The sequence below is a fragment of the Pristiophorus japonicus genome, chromosome 9, assembly GCF_044704955.1.
Source record: "Pristiophorus japonicus isolate sPriJap1 chromosome 9, sPriJap1.hap1, whole genome shotgun sequence".
Taxonomy (NCBI): Eukaryota; Metazoa; Chordata; class Chondrichthyes; family Pristiophoridae; genus Pristiophorus; species Pristiophorus japonicus.
Window position 1 is genome coordinate 8,247,907 of NC_091985.1, and position 25,011 is coordinate 8,272,917.

The 25,011-nt window shown below is 47.5% G+C and overlaps 1 protein-coding gene across 1 annotated transcript in view; it reads right to left on the reverse strand.

The window, feature by feature from the left end:
• Nucleotides 1–25,011, reverse strand: part of LOC139272560 (guanylate-binding protein 1-like) — a 216,359-nt gene that overhangs the window by 154,692 nt on the left and 36,656 nt on the right. Inside the window, exons 4-5 of the mRNA XM_070888615.1 lie at nt 24,390–24,499; nt 18,399–18,586 (exon numbers count right to left, since the gene is read on the reverse strand). Of these exons, the coding sequence (XP_070744716.1) occupies nt 18,399–18,586; nt 24,390–24,499 (298 nt within the window). The remainder of the gene's footprint in view (nt 1–18,398; nt 18,587–24,389; nt 24,500–25,011) is intronic.

Here is a 25,011-nt window from a genome sequence, read left to right on the forward strand (position 1 = left end):
AGATGGGTTGGATTAATCTCCCCAGATACAGGAGTGAGAGAGAGGGGTTGAAGGAATCTCCCCAGATACAGGAGTGTGAGAGAGGGGTTTGAGTAATCTCCCCAGATACAGGATTGTGAGAGAGGGATTAGAGGAATCTCCCCTGATACAGGAGTGTGAGAGAGGGGTGAGAGGAATCTCCCCAGATACAGGAGTGTGAGAGAGTTGTTGGATGAATCTCCCCAGATGCAGGAGTGTGAGAGAGGGGTTAGAGTAATCTCCCCAGATACAGGAGTGTGAGAGATGGGTGAGAGTAATCTCCCCAGATACAGGAGTGTGAGAGAGGGGTGAGAGGAATCTCCCCAGATACAGGAGTGTGAGAGATGGGTGAGAGTAATCTCCCCAGATACAGGAGTGTGAGAGAGGGGTTAGAGTAATCTCCCCAGATACAGGAGTGTGAGAGAGAGAGGTGAGAGGAATCTCCCCAGATGCAGGAGTGTGAGAGAGGGGTTAGAGTAATCCCCCCAGATACAGGAGTGTGAGAGAGAGAGGTGAGAGGAATCTCCCCAGATGCAGGAGTGTGAGAGAGGGGTTAGAGTAATCTCCCCAGATACAGGAGTGTGAGAGAGGGGTGAGAGGAACCTCCCCAGATACAGGAGTGTGAGAGAGGGGTTAGAGGAATCTCCCCAGATACAGGAGTGTGAGAGATGGGTTGGAGTAATCTCCCCAGATACAGGAGTGGGAGAGAGGGGTTAAAGGAAAATCCCCAGATACAGGAGTGTGAGAGAGGGGTTAGAGTAATCTCCCCAGATACACGAGTGTGAGAGATGGGTGAGAGTAATCTACGAGATACAGGAGTGTGAGAGAGGGGTGAGAGGAATCTCCCCAGATACAGGAGTGTGAGAGCGGGGATAGAGTAATCTCCTCAGATACAGGAGTGTGAGAGAGAGGTGAGAGGAATCTCCCCAGATACAGGATTGTGAGAGAGGGGTTAGAGGAATCTCCCCAGATGCAGGAGTGTGAGAGAGGGGTTAGAGTAATCTCGCCAGATACAGGAGTGTGAGAGAGGGGTTAGAGGAATCTCCCCAGATACAGGAGTGTGAGAGAGGTGTTAGAGTAATGTCGGCAGATACAGGAGTGTGAGAAAGGGGTTAGAGCAATCTCCCCAGATACAGGAGTGTGAGAGATGGGTTAGAGGAATCTCGCCAGATACAGGAGTGTGAGAGAGAGGTGAGAGGAATCTCCCCAGATACAGGAGTGTGAGAGAGGGGTTAGAGAATCTCCCCAGATGCAAGAGTGTGAGAGAGGGGTTAGAGTAATCTCACCAGATACAGCAGTGTGAGAGAGGGGTTAGAGTAATCTCCCCAGATACAGGAGTGTGAGAGATGGGTTGGAGTAATCTCCCCAGATACAGGAGTGGGAGAGAGGGGTTAAAGGAAAATCCCCAGATACAGGAGTGTGAGAGAGGGGTTAGAGGAATCTCCCCAGATACAGGAGTGTGAGAGAGGGGTGAGAGGAATCTCCCCAGATACAGGAGTGTGAGAGAGCGGTTAGAGGAATCTCCACAGATGCAGGAGTGTGAGAGAGGGGTTAGAGTAATCTCCCCAGATGCATAAGTGTGAGAGAGGGGTTAGAGGAATCTCCCCAGATACAGGAGTGTGAGAGAGAGGTTAGAGTAATCTTCCCAGATACAGGAGTGTGAGAGATGGGTGAGAGTAATCTCCCCAGACACAGGAGTGTGAGAGAGGGGTTAGAGTAATCTCCGAGATACAGGAGTCTGAGAGAGGTGTGAGAGGAATCTCCCCAGATACAGGAGTGTGAGAGAGGGGTTAGAGTAATCTTGCCAGATACAGGATAGTGAGAGAGGGGTTAGAGTAATCTCCCCAGATACAGGAGTGTGAGAGAGGGGTTAGAGTAATCTCCCCAGGTACAGGAGTGTGAGAGATGGGTGAGAGTAATCTCCCCAGATACAGGAGTGTGAGAGAGAGGTGAGAGTAATCTCCCCAGATACAGGAGTGTGAGAGAGGGGTTAGAGTAATCTCACCAGACACAGGAGTGTGAGAGAGGGGTTAGAGTAATATCCCCAGATACAGGAGTGTGAGAGAGGGGTTAGAGGAATCTCCCCAGATACAGGAATGTGAGAGAGGGCTTAGAGGAATCTCCCCAGATACATGAGTGTGACAGAGGGGTTAGAGTAATCTCCCAAATGCAGGATTGTGAGAGAGGGGTGAGAGGAATCTCCCCAGATACAGGAGTGTAAGAGAGGCGTTAGAATAATCTCCCCAGATACAGGAGTGTGAGAGAGGGGTTAGAGTAATCTCCCCAGATACACGAGTGTGAGAGATGGGTGAGAGTAATCTCCGAGATACAGGAGTGTGAGAGAGGGGTGAGAGGAATCTCCCCAGATACAGGAGTGTGAGAGAGGGGTTAGAGGAATCTCCCCAGATGCAGGAGTGTGAGAGAGGGGTTAGAGGAATCTCCCCAGATATAGGAGTGTGAGAGCGGGGATAGAGTAATCTCCCCAGATACAGGAGTGTGAGAGAGGGGTTAGAGTAATCTCCCCAGATACAGGATTGTGAGAGAGGGGTTAGAGTAATCTCCCCAGATGCAGGAGTGTGAGAGAGGGGTTAGCGGAATCTCCCCAGATACAGGAGTGTGAGAGAGGGGTTAGAGGAATCTCCCCAGATCCATGAGTGTGAGAGAGGGGTTAGAGTAATCTCCCCAGATGCAGGAGTGTGAGAGAGGGGTTAGAGTAATCTCCCCAGATACAGGAGTGTGAGAGATGGGTGAGAGTAATCTCCGAGATACAGGAGTGTGAGATAGGTGTGAGAGGAATCTCCCCAGATGCAGGAGTGTGAGAGAGAGGTGAGAGGAATCTCCCCAGATGCAGGAGTGTGAGAGAGGGGTGAGAGTAATCTCCCCAGATACAGGAGTGTGAGAGAGGGGTTAGAGTAATCTCCCCAGATATAGGAGTGTGAGAGAGAGGTGAGAGGAATCTCCTCAGATGCAGGAGTGTGAGAGAGGGGTTAGAGTAATCTCCCCAGATACAGGAGTGTGAGAGAGGGGTTAGAGTAATCTCCCCAGATACAGGAGTGTGAGAGAGGGGTGAGAGGAATCTCCCCAGATACAGGAGTGTGAGAGAGGGGTTAGAGGAATCTCCCCAGATACAGGAGTGTGAGAGAGGGGTGAGAGGAATCTCCCCAGATGCAGGAGTGTGAGAGAGGGTTAGAGCAATCTCCCCAGATACAGGAGTGTGAGAGATGGGTGAGAGTAATCTCCCCAGACACAGGAGTGTGAGAGAGGGCTTAGAGTAATCTCCGAGATACAGGAGTGTGAGAGAGGTGTGAGAGGAATCTCCCCAGATGCAGGAGTGTGAGAGAGCGGTTAGAGTAATATCCCCAGACACAGGAGTGTGAGAGAGGGGTTAGAGGAATCTCCCCAGATACTGGAATGTGAGAGAGGGGTTAGAGGAATATCCCCAGATACATGAGTGTGAGAGAGGGGTTAGAGTAATCTCCCCAGATGCAGGATTGTGAGAGAGGGGTTAGAGGAATCTCCCCAGTTACAGGAGTGTAAGAGAGGCGTCAGAGTAATCTCCCCAGATACAGGAGTGTGCGGGAGGGGTTAGAGTAATCTCCCCAGATACAGGAGTGTGAGAGAGGGGTTAGAGTAATCTCCCCAGATGCAGGATTGTGAGAGAGGGGTGAGAGTAATCTCGCCAGATACAGGAGTGTGAGAGAGGGGTTAGAGTAATCTCCCCAGATACAGGAGTGTGAGAGAGGGGTGAGAGGAATCTCCCCAGATACAGGAGTGTGAGAGATGGGTGATAGTAATCTCCCCAGATACAGGAGTGTGAGAGAGGGGTTAGAGTAATCTCCGAGATACAGGAGTGCGAGATAGGTGTGAGAGGAATCTCCCCAGATGCAGGAGTGTGAGAGAGAGGTGAGAGTAATCTCCCCAGAGACAGGAGTGTGAGAGAGGGGTTAGAGTAATCTCCCCAGATACAGGAGTGTGAGAGAGAGGTGAGAGTAATCTCCCCAGAGACAGGAGTGTGAGAGAGAGGTGAGAGTAATCTCCCCAGAGACAGGAGTGTGAGAGAGGGGTTAGAGGAATCTCCCCAGATACAGGAGTGTGAGAGAGGGGTGAGAGGAATCTCCCCAGATACAGGAGTGTGAGAGAGAGGTGAGAGGAACCTCCCCAGATACAGGAGTGTGAGAGAGGGGTTGGAGCAATCTCCCAAGATACAGGAGTGTGAGAGAGGGGTTAAAGGAATCTCCCCAGATACAGGAGTGTGAGAGAGGGGTTAGAGTAATCTCCCCAGATGCAGGATTGTGAGAGAGGGGTTCGAGGAATCTCCCCAGATAAAGGAGTGTAAGAGAGGCGTTAGAGTAATCACCCCAGATACAGGAGTGTGAGAGAGGGGTTAGAGTAATCTCCGAGATACAGGAGTGTGAGAGTGGGGTTAAAGGAATCTCCCCAGATCAATGAGTGTGAGAGAAGGGTTAGAGTAATCTCCCCAGATGCAGGAGTGTGAGAGAGGTGTTAGAGGAATCTCCCCAGATACAGGAGTGTGAGAGAGGGGTTAGAGTAATCTCCCCAGGTACAGGAGTGTGAGAGATGGGTGAGAGTAATCTCCCCAGATACAGGAGTGTGAGAGAGAGGTGAGAGGAATCTCCCCAGATACAGGAGTGTGAGAGTGGGGTTAGAGTAATCTCACCAGATACAGGAGTGTGAGAGAGGGGTTAGAGTAATATCCCCAGATACAGGAGTGTGAGAAAGGGGTTAGAGGAATCTCCCCAGATAGAGGAATGTGAGAGAGGGGTTAGAGGAATCTCTCCAGATACATGAGTGTGAGAGAGGGGTTAGAGTAATCTCCCAAATGCAGGATTGTGAGAGAGGGGTGAGAGGAATCTCCACAGATACAGGAGTGTAAGAGAGGCGTTAGAGTAATCTCCCCAGATACAGAAGTGTGAGAGAGGGGTTAGAGTAATCTCCCCAGATACACGAGTGTGAGAGATGGGTGAGAGTAATCTCCGAGATACAGGAGTGTGAGAGAGTGGTGAGAGGAATCTCCCCAGATACAGGAGTGTGAGAGAGGGGTTAGAGGAATCTCCCCAGATGCAGGAGTGTGAGAGAGGGGTTAGAGTAATCTCCCCAGATACAGGAGTGTGAGAGAGGGGTTAGAGTAATCTCCCCAGATACAGGATTGTGAGAGAGGGGTTAGAGTAATCTCCCCAGATGCAGGAGTGTGAGAGAGGGGTTAGAGGAACCTCCCCAGATACAGGAGTGTGAGAGATGGGTTAGAGGAATCTCGCCAGATACAGGAGCGTGAGAGAGAGGTGAGAGGAATCTCCCCAGATCCAGGAGTGTGAGAGAGGGGTTAGAGTAATCTCGCCAGATACAGGTGTGTGAGAGAGGGGTTAGAGGAATCTCCCCAGATACAGGAGTGTGAGAGAGGGGTTAGAGTAATCTCACCAGATACACCAGTGTGAGAGAGGGGTTAGAGTAATCTCCCCAGATACAGGAGTGTGAGAGATGGGTTGGATTAATCTCCCCAGATACAGGAGTGGGAGAGAGGGGTTGAAGGAATCTCGCCAGATACAGGGGTGTGAGAGCGAGGTGAGAGGAATCTCCCCAGATACAGGAGTGTGAGAGAGGGGTTAGAGTAGTCTCGCCAGATACACCAGTGTGAGAGAGGGGTTAGAGTAATCTCCCCAGATACAGGAGTGTGAGAGATGGGTTGGATTAATCTCCCCAGATACAGGAGTGGGAGAGAGGGGTTGAAGGAATCTCCCCAGATACAGGAGTGTGAGAGAGGGGTTTGAGTAATCTCCCCAGATACAGGATTGTGAGAGAGGGATTAGAGGAATCTCCCCTGATGCAGGAGTGTGTGAGAGGCGTTAGAGTAATCTCCCCAGATACAGGAGTGTGAGAGATGGGTGAGAGGAATCTCCCCAGATACAGGAGTGTGAGAGAGGGGTGAGAGGAATCTCCCCAGATACAGGAGTGTGAGAGAGTTGTTAGATGAATCTCCCCAGATGCAGGAGTGTGAGAGAGGGGTTAGAGTAATCTCCCCAGATACAGGAGTGTGAGAGATGGGTGAGAGTAATCTCCCCAGATACAGGAGTATGAGAGAGGGGTTAGAGTAATCTCCAAGATACAGGAGTGCGAGATAGGTGTGAGAGGAATCTCCCCAGATACAGGAGTGTGAGAGATGGGTGAGAGTAATCTCCCCAGATACAGGAGTGTGAGAGAGGGGTTAGAGTAATCTCCAAGATACAGGAGTGCGAGATAGGTGTGAGAGGAATCTCCCCAGATGCAGGAGTGTGAGAGAGAGGTGAGAGGAATCTCCCCAGATGCAGGAGTGTGAGAGAGGGGTGAGAGTAATCTCCCCAGATACAGGAGTGTGAGAGAGGGGTTAGAGTAATCTCCCCAGATACAGGAGTGTGAGAGAGGGGTGAGAGGAACCTCCCCAGATACAGGAGTGTGAGAGAGGGGTTAGAGGAATCTCCCCAGATGCAGGAGTGTGAGAGAGGGGTTGGAGCAATCTCCCCAGATACAGGAGTGTGAGAGATGGGTTGGAGTAATCTCCCCAGATACAGGAGTGGGAGAGAGGGGTTAAAGGAATCTCCCCAGATACAGGAGTGTGAGAGAGGGGTTAGAGTAATCTCCCCAGATGCAGGATTGTGAGAGAGGGGTTCGAGGAATCTCCCCAGATAAAGGAGTGTAAGAGAGGCATTAGAGTAATCACCCCAGATACAGGAGTGTGAGAGAGGGGTTAGAGTAATCTCCCCAGATACACGAGTGTGAGAGATGGGTGAGAGTAATCTCCGGGATACAGGAGTGTGAGAGAGGGGTGAGAGGAATCTCCCCAGATACAGGAGTGTGAGAGAGGGCTTAAAGGAATCTCCCCAGATACAGGATTGTGAGAGAGGGGTTAGAGTAATCTCCCCAGATGCAGGAGTGTGAGAGAGGGGTTAGAGGAATCTCCCCAGATACAGGAGTGTGAGAGCGAGGTGAGAGGAATCTCCCCAGATACAGGAGTGTGAGAGAGGGGTTAGAGTAATCTCGCCAGATACACCAGTGTGAGAGAGGGGTTAGAGTAATCTCCCCAGATACAGGAGTGTGAGAGATGGGTTGGATTAATCTCCCCAGATACAGGAGTGGGAGAGAGGGGTTGAAGGAATCTCCCCAGATACAGGAGTGTGAGAGAGGGGTTTGAGTAATCTCCCCAGATACAGGATTGTGAGAGAGGGATTAGAGGAATCTCCCCTGATGCAGGAGTGTGTGAGAGGGGTGAGAGGAATCTCCCCAGATACAGGAGTGTGAGAGAGTTGTTAGATGAATCTCCCCAGATGCAGGAGTGTGAGAGAGGGGTTAGAGTAATCTCCCCAGATACAGGAGTGTGAGAGATGGGTGAGAGTAATCTCCCCAGATACAGGAGTGTGAGAGATGGGTGAGAGTAATCTCTCCAGATACAGGAGTGTGAGAGAGGGGTGAGAGGAATCTCCCCAGATACAGGAGTGTGAGAGATGGGTGAGAGTAATCTCTCCAGATACAGGAGTGCGAGATAGGTGTGAGAGGAATCTCCCCAGATGCAGGAGTGTGAGAGAGAGGTGAGAGGAATCTCCCCAGATGCAGGACTGTGAGAGAGGAGTTAGAGTAATCTCCCCAGATGCAGGAGTGTGAGAGAGGGGTGAGAGTAATCTCCCCAGATACAGGAGTGTGAGAGAGGGGTTAGAGTAATCTCCCCAGATACAGGAGTGTGAGAGAGAGAGGTGAGAGGAATCTCCCCAGATGCAGGAGTGTGAGAGAGGGGTTAGAGTAATCTCCCCAGATACAGGAGTGTGAGAGAGAGGTGAGAGGAATCTCCCCAGATGCAGGAGTGTGAGAGAGGGGTTAGAGTAATCTCCCCAGATGCAGGAGTGTGAGAGAGGGGTGAGAGGAATCTCCCCAGATACAGGAGTGTGAGAGATGGGTTGGAGTAATCTCCCCAGATACAGGAGTGGGAGAGAGGGGTTAAAGGAATCTCCCCAGATACAGGAGTGTGAGAGAGGGGTTAGAGTAATCTCCCCAGATGCAGGATTGTGAGAGAGGGGTTCGAGGAATCTCCCCAGATAAAGAAGTGTAAGAGAGGCGTTAGAGTAATCACCCCAGATACAGGAGTGTGAGAGAGGGGTTAGAGTAATCTCCCCAGATACACGAGTGTGAGAGATGGGTGAGAGTAATCTCCGGGATACAGGAGTGTGAGAGAGGGGTGAGAGGAATCTCCCCAGATACAGGAGTGTGAGAGCGGGGTTCGAGAAATCTCCCCAGATACAGGAGTGTGAGAGAGGGGTTAAAGGAATCTCCCCAGATACAGGATTGTGAGAGAGGGGTTAGAGTAATCTCCCCAGATGCAGGAGTGTGAGAGAGGGGTTAGAGGAATCTCCCCAGATACAGGAGTGTGAGAAAGGGGTTAGAGGAATCTCCCCAGATCCATGAGTGTGAGAGAGGCGTTAGAGTAATGTCGCCAGATACAGGAGTGTGAGAGAGGGGTTGGAGCAATCTCCCCAGATACAGGAGTGTGAGAGATGGGTTGGAGTAATCTCCCCAGATACAGGAGTGGGAGAGAGGGGTTAAAGGAATCTCCCCAGATACAGGAGTGTGAGAGAGGGGTCAGAGTAATCTCCCCAGATGCAGGATTGTGAGAGAGGGGTTCGAGGAATCTCCCCAGATAAAGGAGTGTAAGAGAGGCGTTAGAGTAATCACCCCAGATACAGGAGTGTGAGAGAGGGGTTAGAGTAATCTCCCCAGATACACGAGTGTGAGAGATGGGTGAGAGTAATCTCCGGGATACAGGAGTGTGAGAGAGGGGTGAGAGGAATCTCCCCAGATACAGGAGTGTGAGAGCGGGGATAGAGTAATCTCCCCAGATACAGGAGTGTGAGAGAGGGGTTCGAGAAATCTCCCCAGATACAGGAGTGTGAGAGAGGGGTTAGAGTAATCTCCCCAGCTACAGGAGTGTGAGAGATGGGTGAGAGTAATCTCCCCAGATACAGGAGTGTGAGAGAGAGGTGAGAGTAAACTTCCCAGATACAGGAGTGTGAGAGAGGGGTTAGAGTAATCTCACCAGATACAGGAGTGTGAGAGAGGGGTTAGAGTAATATCCCCAGATACAGGAGTGTGAGAGAGGGGTTAGAGGAATCTCCCCAGATACAGGAATGTGAGAGAGGGGTTAGAGGAATCTCCCCAGATACATGAGTGTGAGAGAGGGGTTAGAGTAATCTCCCAAATGCAGGATTGTGAGAGAGGGGTGAGAGGAATCTCCCCAGATACAGGAGTGTAAGAGAGGCGTTAGAATAATCTCCCCAGATACAGGAGTGTGAGAGAGGGGTTCGAGTAATCTCCCCAGATACACGAGTGTGAGAGATGGGTGAGAGTAATGTCCGAGATACAGGAGTGTGAGAGAGGGGTGAGAGGAATCTCCCCAGATACAGGAGTGTGAGAGAGGGGTTAGAGGAATCTCCCCAGATGCAGGAGTGTGAGAGAGGGGTTAGAGGAATCTCCCCAGATACAGGAGTGTGAGAGAGGGGTTAGAGTAATCTCCCCAGATACAGGAGTGTGAGAGAGGGGTTAGAGTAATCTCCCGAGAGACAGGAGTGTAAGAGAGGGGTTAGAGTAATCTCCCCAGATACAGGAGTGTGAAAGAGGGGTGAGAGGAATCACCCCAGATACAGGATTGTGAGAGATGGGTTAGAGTAATCTCGCTAGTTACAGGAATGTGAGAGAGGGGTTAGAGTAATCTCCCCAGATACAGGAGTGTGAGAGAGGGGTTAGAGTAATCTCCCCAGATATAGGAGTGTGAGAGATGGGTTGGAGTAATCTCCCCAGATACAGGAGTGGGAGAGAGGGGTTAAAGGAATCTTCCCAGATACAGGAGTGTGAGAGAGGGGTTAGAGTAATCTCCCCAGATACAGGATTGTGAGAGAGGGGTTCGAGGAATCTCCCCAGATACAGGAGTGTGAGGGAGGGGTTAGAGTAATCTCCCCAGATACAGGAGTGTGAGAGAGGGGTTAGAGTAATCTCCCCAGATACAGGAGTGTGAGAGAGGGGTTAGAGTAATCTCCCAGATACAGGAGTGTGAGAGAGGTGTTAAAGGAATCTCCCCAGATACAGGAGTGTTAGAGAGGGGTTAGAGGAATCTGCCCAGATACAGGAGTGTGAGAGAGGGGTTAAAGGAATCACCCCAGATACAGGAGTGTGAGAGAGGGGTTAGAGTATTCTCCCCAGATGCAGGAGTGGGAGAGAGGGGTTAGAGTAATCTCCCCAGATACAGGAGTGTGAGAGAGGGGTTAGAGTATTCTCCCCAGATGCAGGAGTGGGAGAGAGGGGTTAGAGTAATCTCCCCAGATACAGGAGTGTGAGAAAGGGGTTAAAGGAATCTCCCCAGATACAGGAGTGTGAGAGTTGGGTTAGAATAATCTCCCCAGATACAGGAGTGTGAGAGAGGGGTGAGAGGAATCTCCCCAGATACAGGAATGTGAGAGAGGGGTTAAAGGAATCTCCCCAGATACAGGAGTGTGAGAGCGTGGATAGAGTAATCTCCCCAGATACAGGAGTGTGAGAGATGGATTAGAGTAATCTCCCCAGATACAGGAGTGTAAGAGAGGGGTGAGAGGAATCTCCACAGATACCGGAGTGTGAGAGAGGGGTTAGAGTAATCTCCCCAGATACAGGAGTGGGAGAGAGGGGTTAAAGAAATCTCCCCAGATACAGGATTGTGAGAGAGGGGTTAAAGGAATCTCCCCAGATGCAGGAGTGTGAGAGAGGGGTTAGAGTAATCTCCCCAGATGCAGGAGTGTGAGAGAGGGGTAAGAGTAATCTCCCCAGATACAGGAGTGTGAGAGAGTGGTTCGAGTAATCTCCCCAGATACAGGAGTGTGAGAGAGGGGTTTGAGTAATCTCGCCAGATACAGGAGTGTGAGAGAGGGGTAAGAGTAATCTCCCCAGATACAGGAGTGTGAGAGAGTGGTTCGAGTAATCTCCCCAGATACAGGAGTGTGAGAGAGGGGTTCGAGTCATCTCCCCAGATACAGGAGTGTGAGAGAGGGGTTAGAGTAATCTCCCCAGATGCAGGAGGGTGAGAGTTGGGTTAGAATAATCTCCCCAGATACAGGAGTGTGAGAGAGGGGTGAGAGGAATCTCCCCAGATACAGGAGTGTGAGAGAGGGGTTAGAGGAATCTCCCCAGATGCAGGAGTGTGAGAGAGTGGTTGGAGTAATCTCCCCAGATACAGGAGTGTGAGAGATGGGTTAGAGTAATCTCCCCAGATACAGGAGTGTAAGAGAGGGGTGAGAGGAATCTCCCCAGATACCGGAGTGTGAGAGAGGGGTTAGAGTAATCTCCCCAGATACAGGAGTGGGAGAGAGGGGTTAAAGAAATCTCCCCAGATACAGGATTGTGAGAGAGGGGTTAAAGGAATCTCCCCAGATACAGGAGTGTGTGAGAGGGGTTAGAGTAATCTCCCCAGATGCAGGAGTGTGAGAGAGGGGTAAGAGTAATCTCCCCAGATACAGGAGTGTGAGAGAGTGGTTAGAGTAATCTCCCCAGATACAGGAGTGTGAGAGAGGGGTAAGAGTAATCTCCCCAGATACAGGAGTGTGAGAGAGTGGTTAGAGTAATCTCCCCAGATACAGGAGTGTGAGAGAGGGGTTTGAGTAATCTCGCCAGATACAGGAGTGTGAGAGAGGGGTTCGAGTCATCTCCCCAGATACAGGAGTGTGAGAGAGGGGTTAGAGGAATCTCCCCAGATACAGGAGTGTGAGAGAGGGGTTAGAGTAATCTCCCCAGATGCAGGAGGGTGAGAGTTGTGTTAGAATAATCTCCCCAGATACAGGAGTGTGAGAGAGGGGTGAGAGGAATCTCCCCAGATACAGGAGTGTGAGAGAGGGGTTAGAGTAATCTCCCCAGATACAGGAGTGTGAGAGATGGGTTAGAGTAATCTCCCGAGATACAGGAGTGTAAGAGAGGGGTTAGAGTAATCTCCCCAGATACAGGAGTTTTTAGAGGTGAGTTAGAGTAATCTCGCCAGATACAGGAGTGTGAGAGAGGTGTGAGAGGAATCTCCCCAAATACAGGAGTGTGAGAGAGGGGTTAGAGTAATCTCGCCAGATACAGGAGTGTGAGAGAGGGGTGAGAGGAATCTCCCCAGATACAGGAGTGTGAGAGGGGGGTTAGAGTAATCTCCCCAGATGCAGAAGTGTGAGAGAGGGGATAGAGTAATCTCCCCAGATACAGGAGTGTGAGAGAGGGGTTAGAGTAATCTCCCCAGATACAGGAGTGTGTGAGTTGGGTTAGAATAATCTCCCCAGATACAGGAGTGTAAGAGAGGGGTGAGAGGAATCTCCCCAGATACAGGATTGTGAGAGAGGGGTTAGAGTAATCTCCCCAGATACAAGATTGTGAGACAGGGGTTCGAGGAATCTCCCCAGATACAGGAGTGTGAGAGAGGGGTTAGAGTAATCTCCCCAGATACAGCAGTGTAAGAGAGGCGTTAGAGTCATCTCGCCAGATACAGGAGTGTGACAGAGGGGTTAGAGTAATCTCGCCAGATACAGGAGTGTGAGAGAGGGGTGAGAGGAATCTCCCCAGATACATGAGTGTGAGAGAGGGGTTAGAGGAATCTCCCCAGATGCAGGAGTGTGAGAGAGGGGTTAGAGTAATCTCCCCAGATACAGGAGTGTGAGCGAGGGGTTAGAGTAATCTCCCGAGATACAGGAGTGTAAGAGAGGGGTTAGAGTAATCTCCCAGATACAGGAGTGTGAGAGAGGGGTGAGAGGAATCTCCCCAGATACAGGAGTGTGAGAGAGGGGTTAGAGGAATCTCCCCAGATACAGGAGTGTGAGAGAGGGGTTAGAGTAATCTCCCCTGATACAGGAGTGTGAGAGAGGGGTTAGAGTAATCTCCCGAGAGACAGGAGTGTAAGAGAGGGGTTAGAGTAATCTCCCCAGATACAGGAGTGTGAAAGAGGGGTGAGAGGAATCACCCCAGATACAGGATTGTGAGAGATGGGTTAGAGTAATCTCGCTAGTTACAGGAATGTGAGAGAGGGGTTAGAGTAATCTCGCCAGATACAGGAGTGTGAGAGAGGGGTTAGAGTAATCTCCCCAGATGCAGGAGTGTGAGAGAGGGGTGAGAGGAATCTCCCCAGATACAGGAGTGTGAGAGCGGTGTGCGAATAATCTCCCCAGATGCAGGAGTGTGAGAGATGGGTTGGAGTAATCTCCCCAGATACAGGAGTGGGAGAGAGGGGTTAAAGGAATCTTCCCAGATACAGGAGTGTGAGAGAGGGGTTAGAGTAATCTCCCCAGATACAGGATTGTGAGAGAGGGGTTCGAGGAATCTCCCCAGATACAGGAGTGTGAGGGAGGGGTTAGAGTAATCTCCCCAGATACAGGAGTGTGAGAGAGGGGTTTGAGTAATCTCGCCAGATACAGGAGTGTGAGAGAGGGGTTCGAGTCATCTCCCCAGATACAGGAGTGTGAGAGAGGGGTTAGAGGAATCTCCCCAGATACAGGAGTGTGAGAGAGGGGTTAGAGTAATCTCCCCAGATGCAGGAGGGTGAGAGTTGGGTTAGAATAATCTCCCCAGATACAGGAGTGTGAGAGAGGGGTGAGAGGAATCTCCCCAGATACAGGAGTGTGAGAGAGGGGTGAGAGGAATCTCCCCAGATACAGGAGTGTGAGAGAGGGGTTAGAGTAATCTCCCCAGATACAGGAGTGTGAGAGATGGGTTAGAGTAATCTCCCCAGATACAGGAGTGTAAGAGAGGGGTGAGAGGAATCTCCCCAGATACAGGAGTGTGAGAGAGGGGTTAGAGTAATCTCCCCAGATACAGGAGTGGGAGAGAGGGGTTAAAGAAATCTCCCCAGATACAGGATTGTGAGAGAGGGGTTAAAGGAATCTCCCCAGATGCAGGAGTGTGAGAGAGGGGTTAGAGTAATCTCCCCAGATGCAGGAGTGTGAGAGAGGGGTAAGAGTAATCTCCCCAGATACAGGAGTGTGAGAGAGTGGTTAGAGTAATCTCCCCAGATACAGGAGTGTGAGAGAGGGGTTTGAGTAATCTCGCCAGATACAGGAGTGTGAGAGAGGGGTTCGAGTCATCTCCCCAGATACAGGAGTGTGAGAGAGGGGTTAGAGGAATCTCCCCAGATACAGGAGTGTGAGAGAGGGGTTAGAGTAATCTCCCCAGATGCAGGAGGGTGAGAGTTGTGTTAGAATAATCTCCCCAGATACAGGAGTGTGAGAGAGGGGTGAGAGGAATCTCCCCAGATACAGGAGTGTGAGAGAGGGGTTAGAGTAATCTCCCCAGATACAGGAGTGTGAGAGATGGGTTAGAGTAATCTCCCGAGATACAGGAGTGTAAGAGAGGGGTTAGAGTAATCTCCCCAGATACAGGAGTTTTTAGAGGTGAGTTGGAGTAATCTCGCCAGATACAGGAGTGTGAGAGAGGTGTGAGAGGAATCTCCCCAAATACAGGAGTGTGAGAGAGGGGTTAGAGTAATCTCGCCAGATACAGGAGTGTGAGAGAGGGGTGAGAGGAATCTCCCCAGATACAGGAGTGTGAGAGGGGGGTTAGAGTAATCTCCCCAGATGCAGAAGTGTGAGAGAGGGGATAGAGTAATCTCCCCAGATACAGGAGTGTGAGAGAGGGGTTAGAGTAATCTCCCCAGATACAGAAGTGTGAGAGAGGGGATAGAGTAATCTCGCCAGATACAGGAGTGTGAGAGAGAGGTTTGAGGAATCTCCCCAGATACAGGAGTGTGAGAGAGAGGTTAGAGGAATCTCCCCAGATACAGATGTGTGAGAGAGGGGTTAGATAAATATGAAGATCAGATTGGGAGGGCGAGTATGATAGCATTGTATTTATATCATGAGACCAGTAATCCAAACACCTGTAGTAATGATCCAGAGGCTTGAGTTCAAATCCAAACACAGTAGCTGTGGAATTTAATTTCAATTGATTGAAAAAAACCTGGAATATAAAAGCTACTCTTAGTAATGGTGACCATTAAACTTTCAGATTGTTGTAAAAACCCATCTGCTTTACTAATTCCCTTTCCTGCACTAACCCCATATCCCTTGATTCCCTTAATATCCAAAAGTCTATTGATCTCTGTCTTGAATATAGGATGATCAGGGCTGGGTACTCAACATCCAGGGGTATTCAACATTCAGGAAAGATAGAATAAAAGGAAAAGGAGGTGGGGTAGCATTGCTGGTTAAGGAGCAAATTAAGGCAATAGTTCGGAAGGACATTAGCTTGGATGATGTGGAATCTATATCGGTAGAGCTGCAGAATACCAAAGGGCAAAAAATGGTAGTGGGAGTTGTGTACAGACCTCCAAACAGTAGTCGTGATGTTGGGGAGGGCATCAAACATGAAATTAGGAGTGCGTGCAATAAAGGTGCAGCAGTTATAATGGGTGACTTTAATATGCACATAGATTGGGTTCACCAAACTGGAAGCAATACGGTGGAGGAGGATTTCCTGGAGTACATAAGGGATGGTTTTTTAGACCAATATGTCGAGGAACCAACCAGGGGCGAGGCCATCTTAGAATGGGTGTTGTGTAATGAGAGAGGATTAATTAGCAATCTCGTTGTGCGAGGCCCCTTGGGGAAGAGTGACCATAATATGGTGGAATTCTGCATTAGGATGGAGAATGAAACAGTTAATTCAGAGACTATGGTCCAGAACTTAAAGAAGGGTAACTTTGAAGGTATGAGGCGTGCATTTGGCTAGGATAGATTGGCGAATAATACTGAAGGGGTTGACTGTGGATGGGCAATGGCAGACATTTAGAGACCGCATGGATGAACTACAACAATTGTACATTCCTGTCTGGCGTAAAAATAAAAAAGGGAAGGTGACTCAACCGTGGCTATCAAGGGAAATCAGGGATAGTATTAAAGCCAAGGATGTGGCATACAAATTGGCCAGAAATAGCAGCGAACCCAGGGACTGGGAGAAATTTAGAACTCAGCAGAGGAGGACAAAGGGTTTGATTAGGGCAGGGAAAATGGAGTATGAGAAGAAGCTTGCAGGGAACATTAAGACGGATTGCAAAAGTTTCTATAGGTATGTAAAGAGAAAAAGGTTGGTGAAGACAAACGTAGGTCCCCTGCAGTCAGAATCAGGGGAAGTCATAACGGGGAACAAAGAAATGGCGGACCAATTGAACAAGTACTTTGGTTCGGTATTCACTAAGGAGGACACAAACAACCTTCCGGATATAAAAGGGGTCGGAGGGTCTAGTAAGGAGGAGGAACTGAGGGAAATCCTTATTAGTCGGGAAATTGTGTTGAGGAAATTGATGGGATTGAAGGCCGATAAATCCCCAGGGCCTGATGGACTGCATCCCAGAGTACTTAAGGAGGTGGCCTTGGAAATAGTGGATGCATTGACAGTCATTTTCCAACATTCCATTGACTCTGGATCAGTTCCTATGGAGTGGAGGGTAGCCAATGTAACCCCACTTTTTAAAAAAGGAGGGAGAGAGAAAACAGGGAATTATAGCCTGACATCGGTAGTGGGTAAAATGATGGAATCAATTATTAAGGATGTCATAGCAGTGCATTTGGAAAGAGGTGATATGATAGGTCCAAGTCAGCATGGATTTGTGAAAGGGAAATCATGTTTGACAAATCTTCTGGAATTTTTTGAGGATGTTTCCAGTAGAGTGGACAAGGGAGAACCAGTTGATGTGGTATATTTGGACTTTCAGAAGGCTTTCGACAAGGTCCCACACAAGAGATTAATTTGCAAAGTTAAAGCACATGGGATTGGGGGTAGTGTGCTGACATGGATTGAGAACTGGTTGTCAGACAGGAAGCAAGGAGCAGGAGTAAATGGGGACTTTTCAGAATGGCAGGCAGTGACTAGTGGGGTACCGCAAGGTTCTGTGCTGGGGCCACAGCTGTTTACACTGTGCATTAATGATTTAGACGAGGGGATTAAATGTAGTATCTCCAAATTTGCGGATGACACTAAGTTGGGTGGCAGTGTGAGCTGCGAGGAGGATGCTATGAGGCTGCAGAGCGACTTGGATAGGTTAGGTGAGTGGGCAAATGCATGGCAGATGAAGTATAATGTAGATAAATGTGAGGTTATCCACTTTGGTGGTAAAAACAGAGAGACAGGCTATTATCTGAATGGTGACAGATTAGGAAAAGGGGAGGTGCAAAGAGACCTGGGTGTCATGGTACATCAGTCATTGAAGGTTGGCATGCAGGTACAGCAGGCGGTTAAGAAAGCAAATGGCATGTTGGCCTTCATAGCGAGGGGATTTGAGTACAGGGGCAGGGAGGTGTTGCTACAGTTGTACAGGGCCTTGGTGAGGCCACACCTGGAGTACTGTGTACAGTTTTGGTCTCCTAACCTGAGGAAGGACATTCTTGCTATTGAGGGCGTGCAGCGAAGGTTCACCAGACTGATTCCCGGGATGGCGGGACTGACCTATCAAGAAAGACTGGATCAACTGGGCTTGTATTCACTGGAGTTCAGAAGAATGAGAGGGGACCGCATAGAAACGTTTAAAATTCTGACGGGGTTAGACAGGTTAGATGCAGGAAGAATGTTCCCAATGTTGGGGAAGTCCAGAAGCAGGGGACACAGTCTAAGGATAAGGGGGAAGCCATTTAGGACCGAGATGAGGAGGAATTTCTTCACCCAGAGAGTGGTGAACCTGTGGAATTCTCTTCCACAGAAAGTTGTTGAGGCCAATTCATTTAATATATTCAAAAAGGAGTTAGATGAAGTCCTTACTACTCGGGGGATCAAGGGGTATGATGAGAAAGCAGGAATTGGGTACTGAAGTTGCATGTTCAGCCATGAACTCATTGAATGGCGGTGCAGGCTAGAAGGGCCGAATGGCCTACTCCTGCACCTATTTTCTATGTTTCTATGTTTCTATACTCAACGACTGAACCTCTACAGGATAGAGAATTCCAAAGATTCACCATGCTCTGTGTGAAGAAATATCTCCTCATCTCAGTCCGAAATGGCTAAGCCCTTATTCTAAGACTGTGACCCCTGACTCAAGACTCCCCAGCCAGGGGAACACAGCTACCCTGTCAAGCTCTGTATGAATTTTATCCTTCAATGAGATCACCTCTCATTCTTCCAAACTCTAGAGACTATTGGCCTTGTCTACTCAACCCCTCCCTTGGACAATCCTCCATCTTCGACCTTAACTGCACATTCCCGCCCGATCCCCATATCCCTTGATTAGAGGAGTTCAAATGGCGTTCTGAAAGAGATTGTCACAGAACTAGTAGGCTAAGACATGTTAAATGAGAGGAAAGGGAGCTGAGAGGGATTCACTTTCTTAGATAAATTTAGGCTCCGTGTATTCAGAATTGTACAAGTCTTCCTACCTGGTTTCAATATCAGAGCATTCTCCAAATAGTCGTCCGCTGACACCTCCTCTCCATTGATTTCGAGATCCAGAGTGAAATCTCGCACAGCCCAAACAAAGCTGGGAAAAAATCTTACAAATTCTTCTCCGGTTTCCGCTTCTGCCCCGGATTCGACTTTAATGCACTGGGTGAGTTGAGTCACAAAACTAAATATCTTTTCATCAGGAAAATTTCCAACTGATTCAGTTCAATATCAAGCCCTAGATTTCCTGCCCTCCCTCCTTTGGATTTTCAGGATTGCTGGGCCAGGCATGGGTGGGAAATGGCTTTCGGTTGTCGTGAAATGAAAGGTACGGTAGCATTGTGTTACTGGTCTAGTAATCTAGAATCCACAAAGACATGGGGTTGCAAGGTGACCGGGACTGGGAATTAAATATTCAGGGGTATTTGACAATTCGGAAGGACAACAGAAAGGAAAAGGAGGTGGGGTAACACTGTTAATAAAGGATGAGATCAGTGACTTAGTGAGAAATGATATTGGCTCAGAAAATCAAGATGTAGAATCAGTTTGGGTGGAGATAAGGAATAACAGGGGAAAAAGTCACTGGTGGGCGTAGTGTATCAGCCTCCTAACAATAGCTACACTATTGGATGGAGTATAAATCAAGAAATAATGGAGGCTTGTAAAAATGGGTGATTTTAACCTTCATATTAATTGGACAAATCAAATTGGCCAGAGTAGCTTTGAGGAAGAGTACATAGAGTGTATCCGGGATAGTTTCCTTGAACAGTATGTTGTAGAACCAACCAGGGAACAGGCTATCTTAGATCTGGTACTGTGTAATGAGGCAGGATTAATAAATGATCTCAGAGTAAAAGATCTTCTCGAAATGAGTGACCATAATGTGGTTGAATTTCAAATTCAATTGGAAGGTGTGAAAGTTGGATCTCAAACCAGTGTACTAAGCTTAAATAAAGGAGACCACAAAGGTATGAGGGCAGAGTTAGTTAAAGTGGACTGGGAAAATAGATTAAAGCATGGGATGTTGATGAGCAGTGGGAGACATTTAAGGAGATATTTCATAACTCGCAACAAAAATATATCCCAATGAGAAGGAAAGACTGTAAGAGAAGGGATAACCATCCGTAGCTAACTTAGGAAATAAGGGATGGTATCAAATTGAAACCAAGGGCATACAATGTGGCCAAGAGGATTGGGAAACTTTTAAAAGCCACCAAAGAATGACTAAACAAATGATAAAGAGAGGGAAGATAGATTATGAAAGTAAACTAGCATGAAATATAAAAACAGATAGTAAGAGTTTCTATAGGAAAAGAGTGGTGAAAGTAAATATTGGTCCCCCAGAGGATGAGACTGGGGAATTAATAATGGAGAACAGGGAAATGGCAGAGGCATTGAACAAATATTTTGTATCCGTCTTCATGGTAGAAGACACTAAAAATATTCCAATAGTAGATAATCAAGGGGCTATAGGGAGGGATGGTCTTCATACTATCACTAATGAAGCAATACTTGGTAAAATAATGGCACTAAAGGCAGATAAGTCCCCTGGATCTGATGGCTTACATCATCGGGTCTTAAGAGAAGTGGCTGCAGAGATAGTGGATGCATTGATTGTAATCTGCCAAAATTCCATGGATTCTGGGGCGATCCCAGCAGATTGGAAAACTGCAAATGTAACGCCCCTATTTAAAAAAGGAGACAGACAAAAAGCAGGAAACTATGGACCAGTTAGCCTAACATCTGTCGTTGGGAAAATGCTGGAGTCCATTATTAAGGAAGCAGTAGCGGGACATTTGGAAAAGCATAATTCAATCAAGCAGAGTCAGCATGATTTTATGAAAGGGAAATCATGTTTGACAAATTTGCTGGAGTTCTTTGAGGATGTAACGAGCCGGGTGGATAAGGGGGAACCAGTGGATGTGGTGTATTTGGATTTCCAGAAGGCATTCAATAAGGTGCCACATAAAAGGTTACTGCACAAGATAAAAGTTCACGGGATTGGGGGTAATATGTTAGGACGGATAGAGGATTGGCTAACGAACAGAAAGGAGAGTCGGGATAAATGGGTCATTTTCCAGTTGGCAAACAGTAACTAGTGGGGTGCCGCAGGGATTGGTACTGGGTCCCCAGCTATTTACAATCTATATTAATGACTTGGATGAAGGGACCGAGTGTAATGTAGCCAAGTTTGCTGATGATACAAAGATGGGTGGGAAAGCAAATTGTGAGGATACAAAAAATCTGCAAAAGGATATGGACAGGCTAAGTGAGTCGGCAAAAAATTTGCAGATGGAGTATAATGTGGGAAAATGTGAGGTTATCCACTTTGACAGAAAAAATAGAAAAGCAAATTATAATGTAAATGGAGAAAAACTGCATTGTGCTGCAGTACAGAGGGACCTGGAGGTCTTTGTGCATGAAACAAAAAGTGAGTATGCAGGTACAGCAAGTAATCAGGAAAGCAAATGGAATGTTGGCCTTTATTACAAGGGGGATAGAGTATAAAAGCAGAGAAGTCCTGCTACAACTGTACTGGGTATTGGCGAGGCCACACCTGGAGTACAGTTTTGGTCTCCATATTTAAGGAAGTATGTACTTGCATTGGAGGCTGTTCAGAGAAGGTTCACTAGGTTGATTCTGGAGATGAAGGAGTTGTCTTATGAAGATAGCTTGAGTAGGTCGGGCCTATACTCATTGGAATTCAGAAGAATGAGAGGTGATCTTATCACAACATATAAGATATTGAGGGGGCTCAACTAGGTGGATGCAGAGAGGATAGTTCCACTCACAGGGGAAACTAAAACTAGGGAACATAGATTCAGAATAAGGGGCTGAGATGAGAAATGTCTTCTCTCAGAGGATTGTAAATCTATGGAATTCTCTGCTCCAGAGAGCTGTGGAGGCTGGGTCATTGAATATATTTAAGGTGGAGATAGACAGATTCTTCTAAACTCCAGTGGATACAGCCCAGTTGATCCAGTCTTTCTTAATATGTCAGTCCTGCCACCCCGGGAAGCAATCTGGTGGACTTCGCTGTACTCCCTCAATAGCAAGAACGTCCTTCCTCAGATTAGGAGACCAAAACTGAACACAATATTCCAGGTGTGACCTCACCAAGGCTCTATACAACCCAGAGGGTGGTGGGGTTCTGGAACTCACTGCCTGAAAGGGTGGTAGAGGCAGGAACCCTCATCACATTTAAAAGATACTTGGATGTGCATTTAAAGTGCTGTAACCTACAGGGCTACGGACCGAGAGCTTGAAAGTGGGATTAGGCTGGAGAGCTCTTCGTCCTCCATGTTGTAAATTTCTATGATTCAATTTAAGTATTTCACTCTCAAACTCAACATGAAATTCTATCATATTATGATCACTCTTCCCACAGGATCCTTCAGTATGTGACTGCTAATTAACCCTGTCTCATTACACAATACAAGATCTAAAATAGCCTGTTTCCTGGTTGGTTCCATGATGTATTGTTCTAGAAAACTGTCTTGAATGCATTGCGTAAACTTGTCCTCCAGACTATCTTTGCCAATTTGATTCGCTCAGCCTATATGAAGATTGAGGGGGAGAAATTGGCCGGGTTTGCACCTCCCATTATTGCCTGTGGGGGGTGGTAACGGGAAGCTAAGGAGTTACAGACCAGACACTGCAAAATCACCGACACGCATGAAATTCCCTGGCGGTTTTGCACTAGCACCAACACTCATCGCCTCATTCTCTTGCGTAAAGTAGATCGTGATGTCATCTGGAACACGTCGCCCCGTTACCATCCCGGATGAAATATTCGCCCCTGCGGCATTGCCGGACATCAACAACGGCAGCTGTAGGAGGCTTTGCCCCTTGGGGAACGCTATTTAAAGGCAGTGGTGGTCAGGTAGGGCAAAATGTTTTCATCTCCCCAGTCTGGTGCCTCCTGATTTGTTTTGCCCCAGCAATTGCTCAGCCCTGCACTCTTGGGGCTGCTATGCACGTAGCGCAGGATGCCGTGGCCCAACAGTGACAGCATGAAGATTGACTAAACCCATCATTGGCCCTTCCCTTTAAGTGAGGGAAGGAGCCTGTAAAGACAGCAACGCTGCACTGAACATTGCTCAGCGCTCTGCCAATGTCACCCCTCTCACTGCCTTTAACGCTCTAAAGGAAGTGGTAGCACTTGATTTTGCGTTCCATTTCCCTTGGAGCGCAAAAGTGGAAGTTCCCAGCAGCAGAAAATCTTTTTTGCCCGGCGATACTTCTGCACTCCCTGAATCGTTATCACCAAACAGGACGCAAACGTAATTTCTAACCCTAAAGTTCCCCCATGATTATTGTATTAGCTTTGCTACAAACTCCAATTATTTGTTGCTTAATAATCTGTCCAATGGTACAGCTACTGTTTGGGGGTCTATAAACTACCCCCACCAGTATTTTCTGCTCCTTGTTATTTCTTTTCTCCACCCATACTGATTCTACTTCCTGATCTTCCGAGTCAAGATCCTTTCTCATTACTGTCCTTATGTTATCCTTTAGTATCAGGGATACCTCCCTCCTTTTCTATTCTGCCTGTCATTTCAAAATGTCAAACGCATTTTGAAATTCCATATACACACAACATCAACTGCACTGTTCTCATTCACCCTCTCTGATACTTCATCAAAACATTCAATCAAGTTAGTCAAACATGATTTGTCCTTAACAAATCCATGATGGCTCTCCTTTATCTGCACTGCTCTAATTCTGTCCTCGTGATCATTCCTGATTATAATCGCTCAATCATTGGTGCCCGTGCCTTTTGTTGCCAAGGTCTCAAGCTCTGAAACTCCCTGCCTAAACTTCTCCGCCTCTCTCTTTCCTCCTTCAAGAAGCTCCTTAAAACATTTTGACCAAGCTTTTGGTCACCTGCGTTAATTTCTACTTATGCAGCTCAGTGTCAATTTATATCTCATAATACTCCTGTGAAGCGCATTGGGACTTTTCAGTACATTAAAGGAGCTATATAAATACAAGTTGTTGTTGTTGTTGTTGTCCAATTGGCTGTTTACCCGGATTACTGTTACTAACAGCTTCCCCACCACTGACGTTAAACTGACTGACCTGACTCCCCTTTTTTGAACAAAGTCTTCTTCCTTGGTAAACACCAATGCAAAGTACTCATTTAGTACCTCAGCCATGCCTTCTGCCTCCACTAATAGATTCACTCCTCTGACAACACTTTTACTGTTAATATGTCTATAGAAGACTTTTGAATTTCCTTTTATGTTAGGATATCACAAGGTGATTCACGGGAGAATTATCAAACAAAATTTGATGCTGAGGAAAGGTGACCAAAAGCTCAGTATGCACTGAAAGTGTCGCCCTAGAATTTTGTACTCAAGTCTCTGGAGTGGAACTTGAACCCACAACATTCTGACTCAGGTGAGAGTGCTATCATTGAGACTTTGTGCGTTAAATATCAACTTTTTGACTCCTGTTGGACTCTACCTTCATAAATTAAATACCAAATCTTTGACCCTTGCAGGGTGCTTCTTACAAAGCCTCTTCAACTCTGAAAAATTTGACCACAGTAATCTCCAATCAGACAATGTATACCAGAGCAATCTCCAACCAGATACCACGGCAATTTCGAATCAGACGATGCAAACCATGGCAATCTCCAATCAGATACCATGGCAATCTCTAATCAGATACCATGGCAATCTCCAATCAGATACCATGGCAATCTCTAATCAGATACCATGGCAATCTCCAATCAGATACCATGGCAATCTCCAATCAGATGATGGATACCATGGCAATCTCCAATTAAAAACCACACCAAGCTCCAATGAGTTACCGAGTACATTGGCAACATCCAATCATCTCCATTGCTGCCTCTAATCAGCCATAATGTGATCTCCAATAGAAACTCTCTGACTTGCTGCAGATTCCCTTTCACTCAGTTGTATTTTTGGGTTTGTTTATGACCACACTCTATTCGAAAGTTCCAATGAAAAGGATACTGAAGATCTTCCAGTGCATGTTGATCAATCGTGCCCCTGCTGTTGTATATAAAGGTACTGCTCAGGAGAATGCTCAATGAAAATATCCAGTTGTCATTGTTCTTGTCACCCTGTAAAAACAATATAGGTATTAAAAGAAGGAAGAAGAATGGAGATAAATACAATAGATATAAGAACACACCATCCATTTGCTCATCCTATCAATACAAACCTGCTTTGACATGAAGTTCACACTCACTGTGCTATTTGGAAATTTGTTCTAAAAGATCTTCAAGAGGAAGAAGGAACAGACTGTAAATGGAATACGATGAATGAGGTAGGAACACTGAGGCGAGGAGAGAAGAAGAAAAAAGAGGAAGAGCCAGAGAGAGCCAAAATGTAGAGTGAAGGAAGAAAAGGGAAAGAAGAGCTGGGACATAAGAAGCAATCCATCCTGTCTAAGACCATGCTGCACACCCTTTGTGGCTTCTCATCTTTAGATGAACTTTTACAACGGAAAGTTGCATTGAAAGTCCGAGAGCAAATGGATGTAGCCAAAAATAATGCAAACAGCATAATGGGTTTATAGAGAACAAGAGTAAGTAAATAATAATACATTTATACTGCTTATGCCACAGAGAAC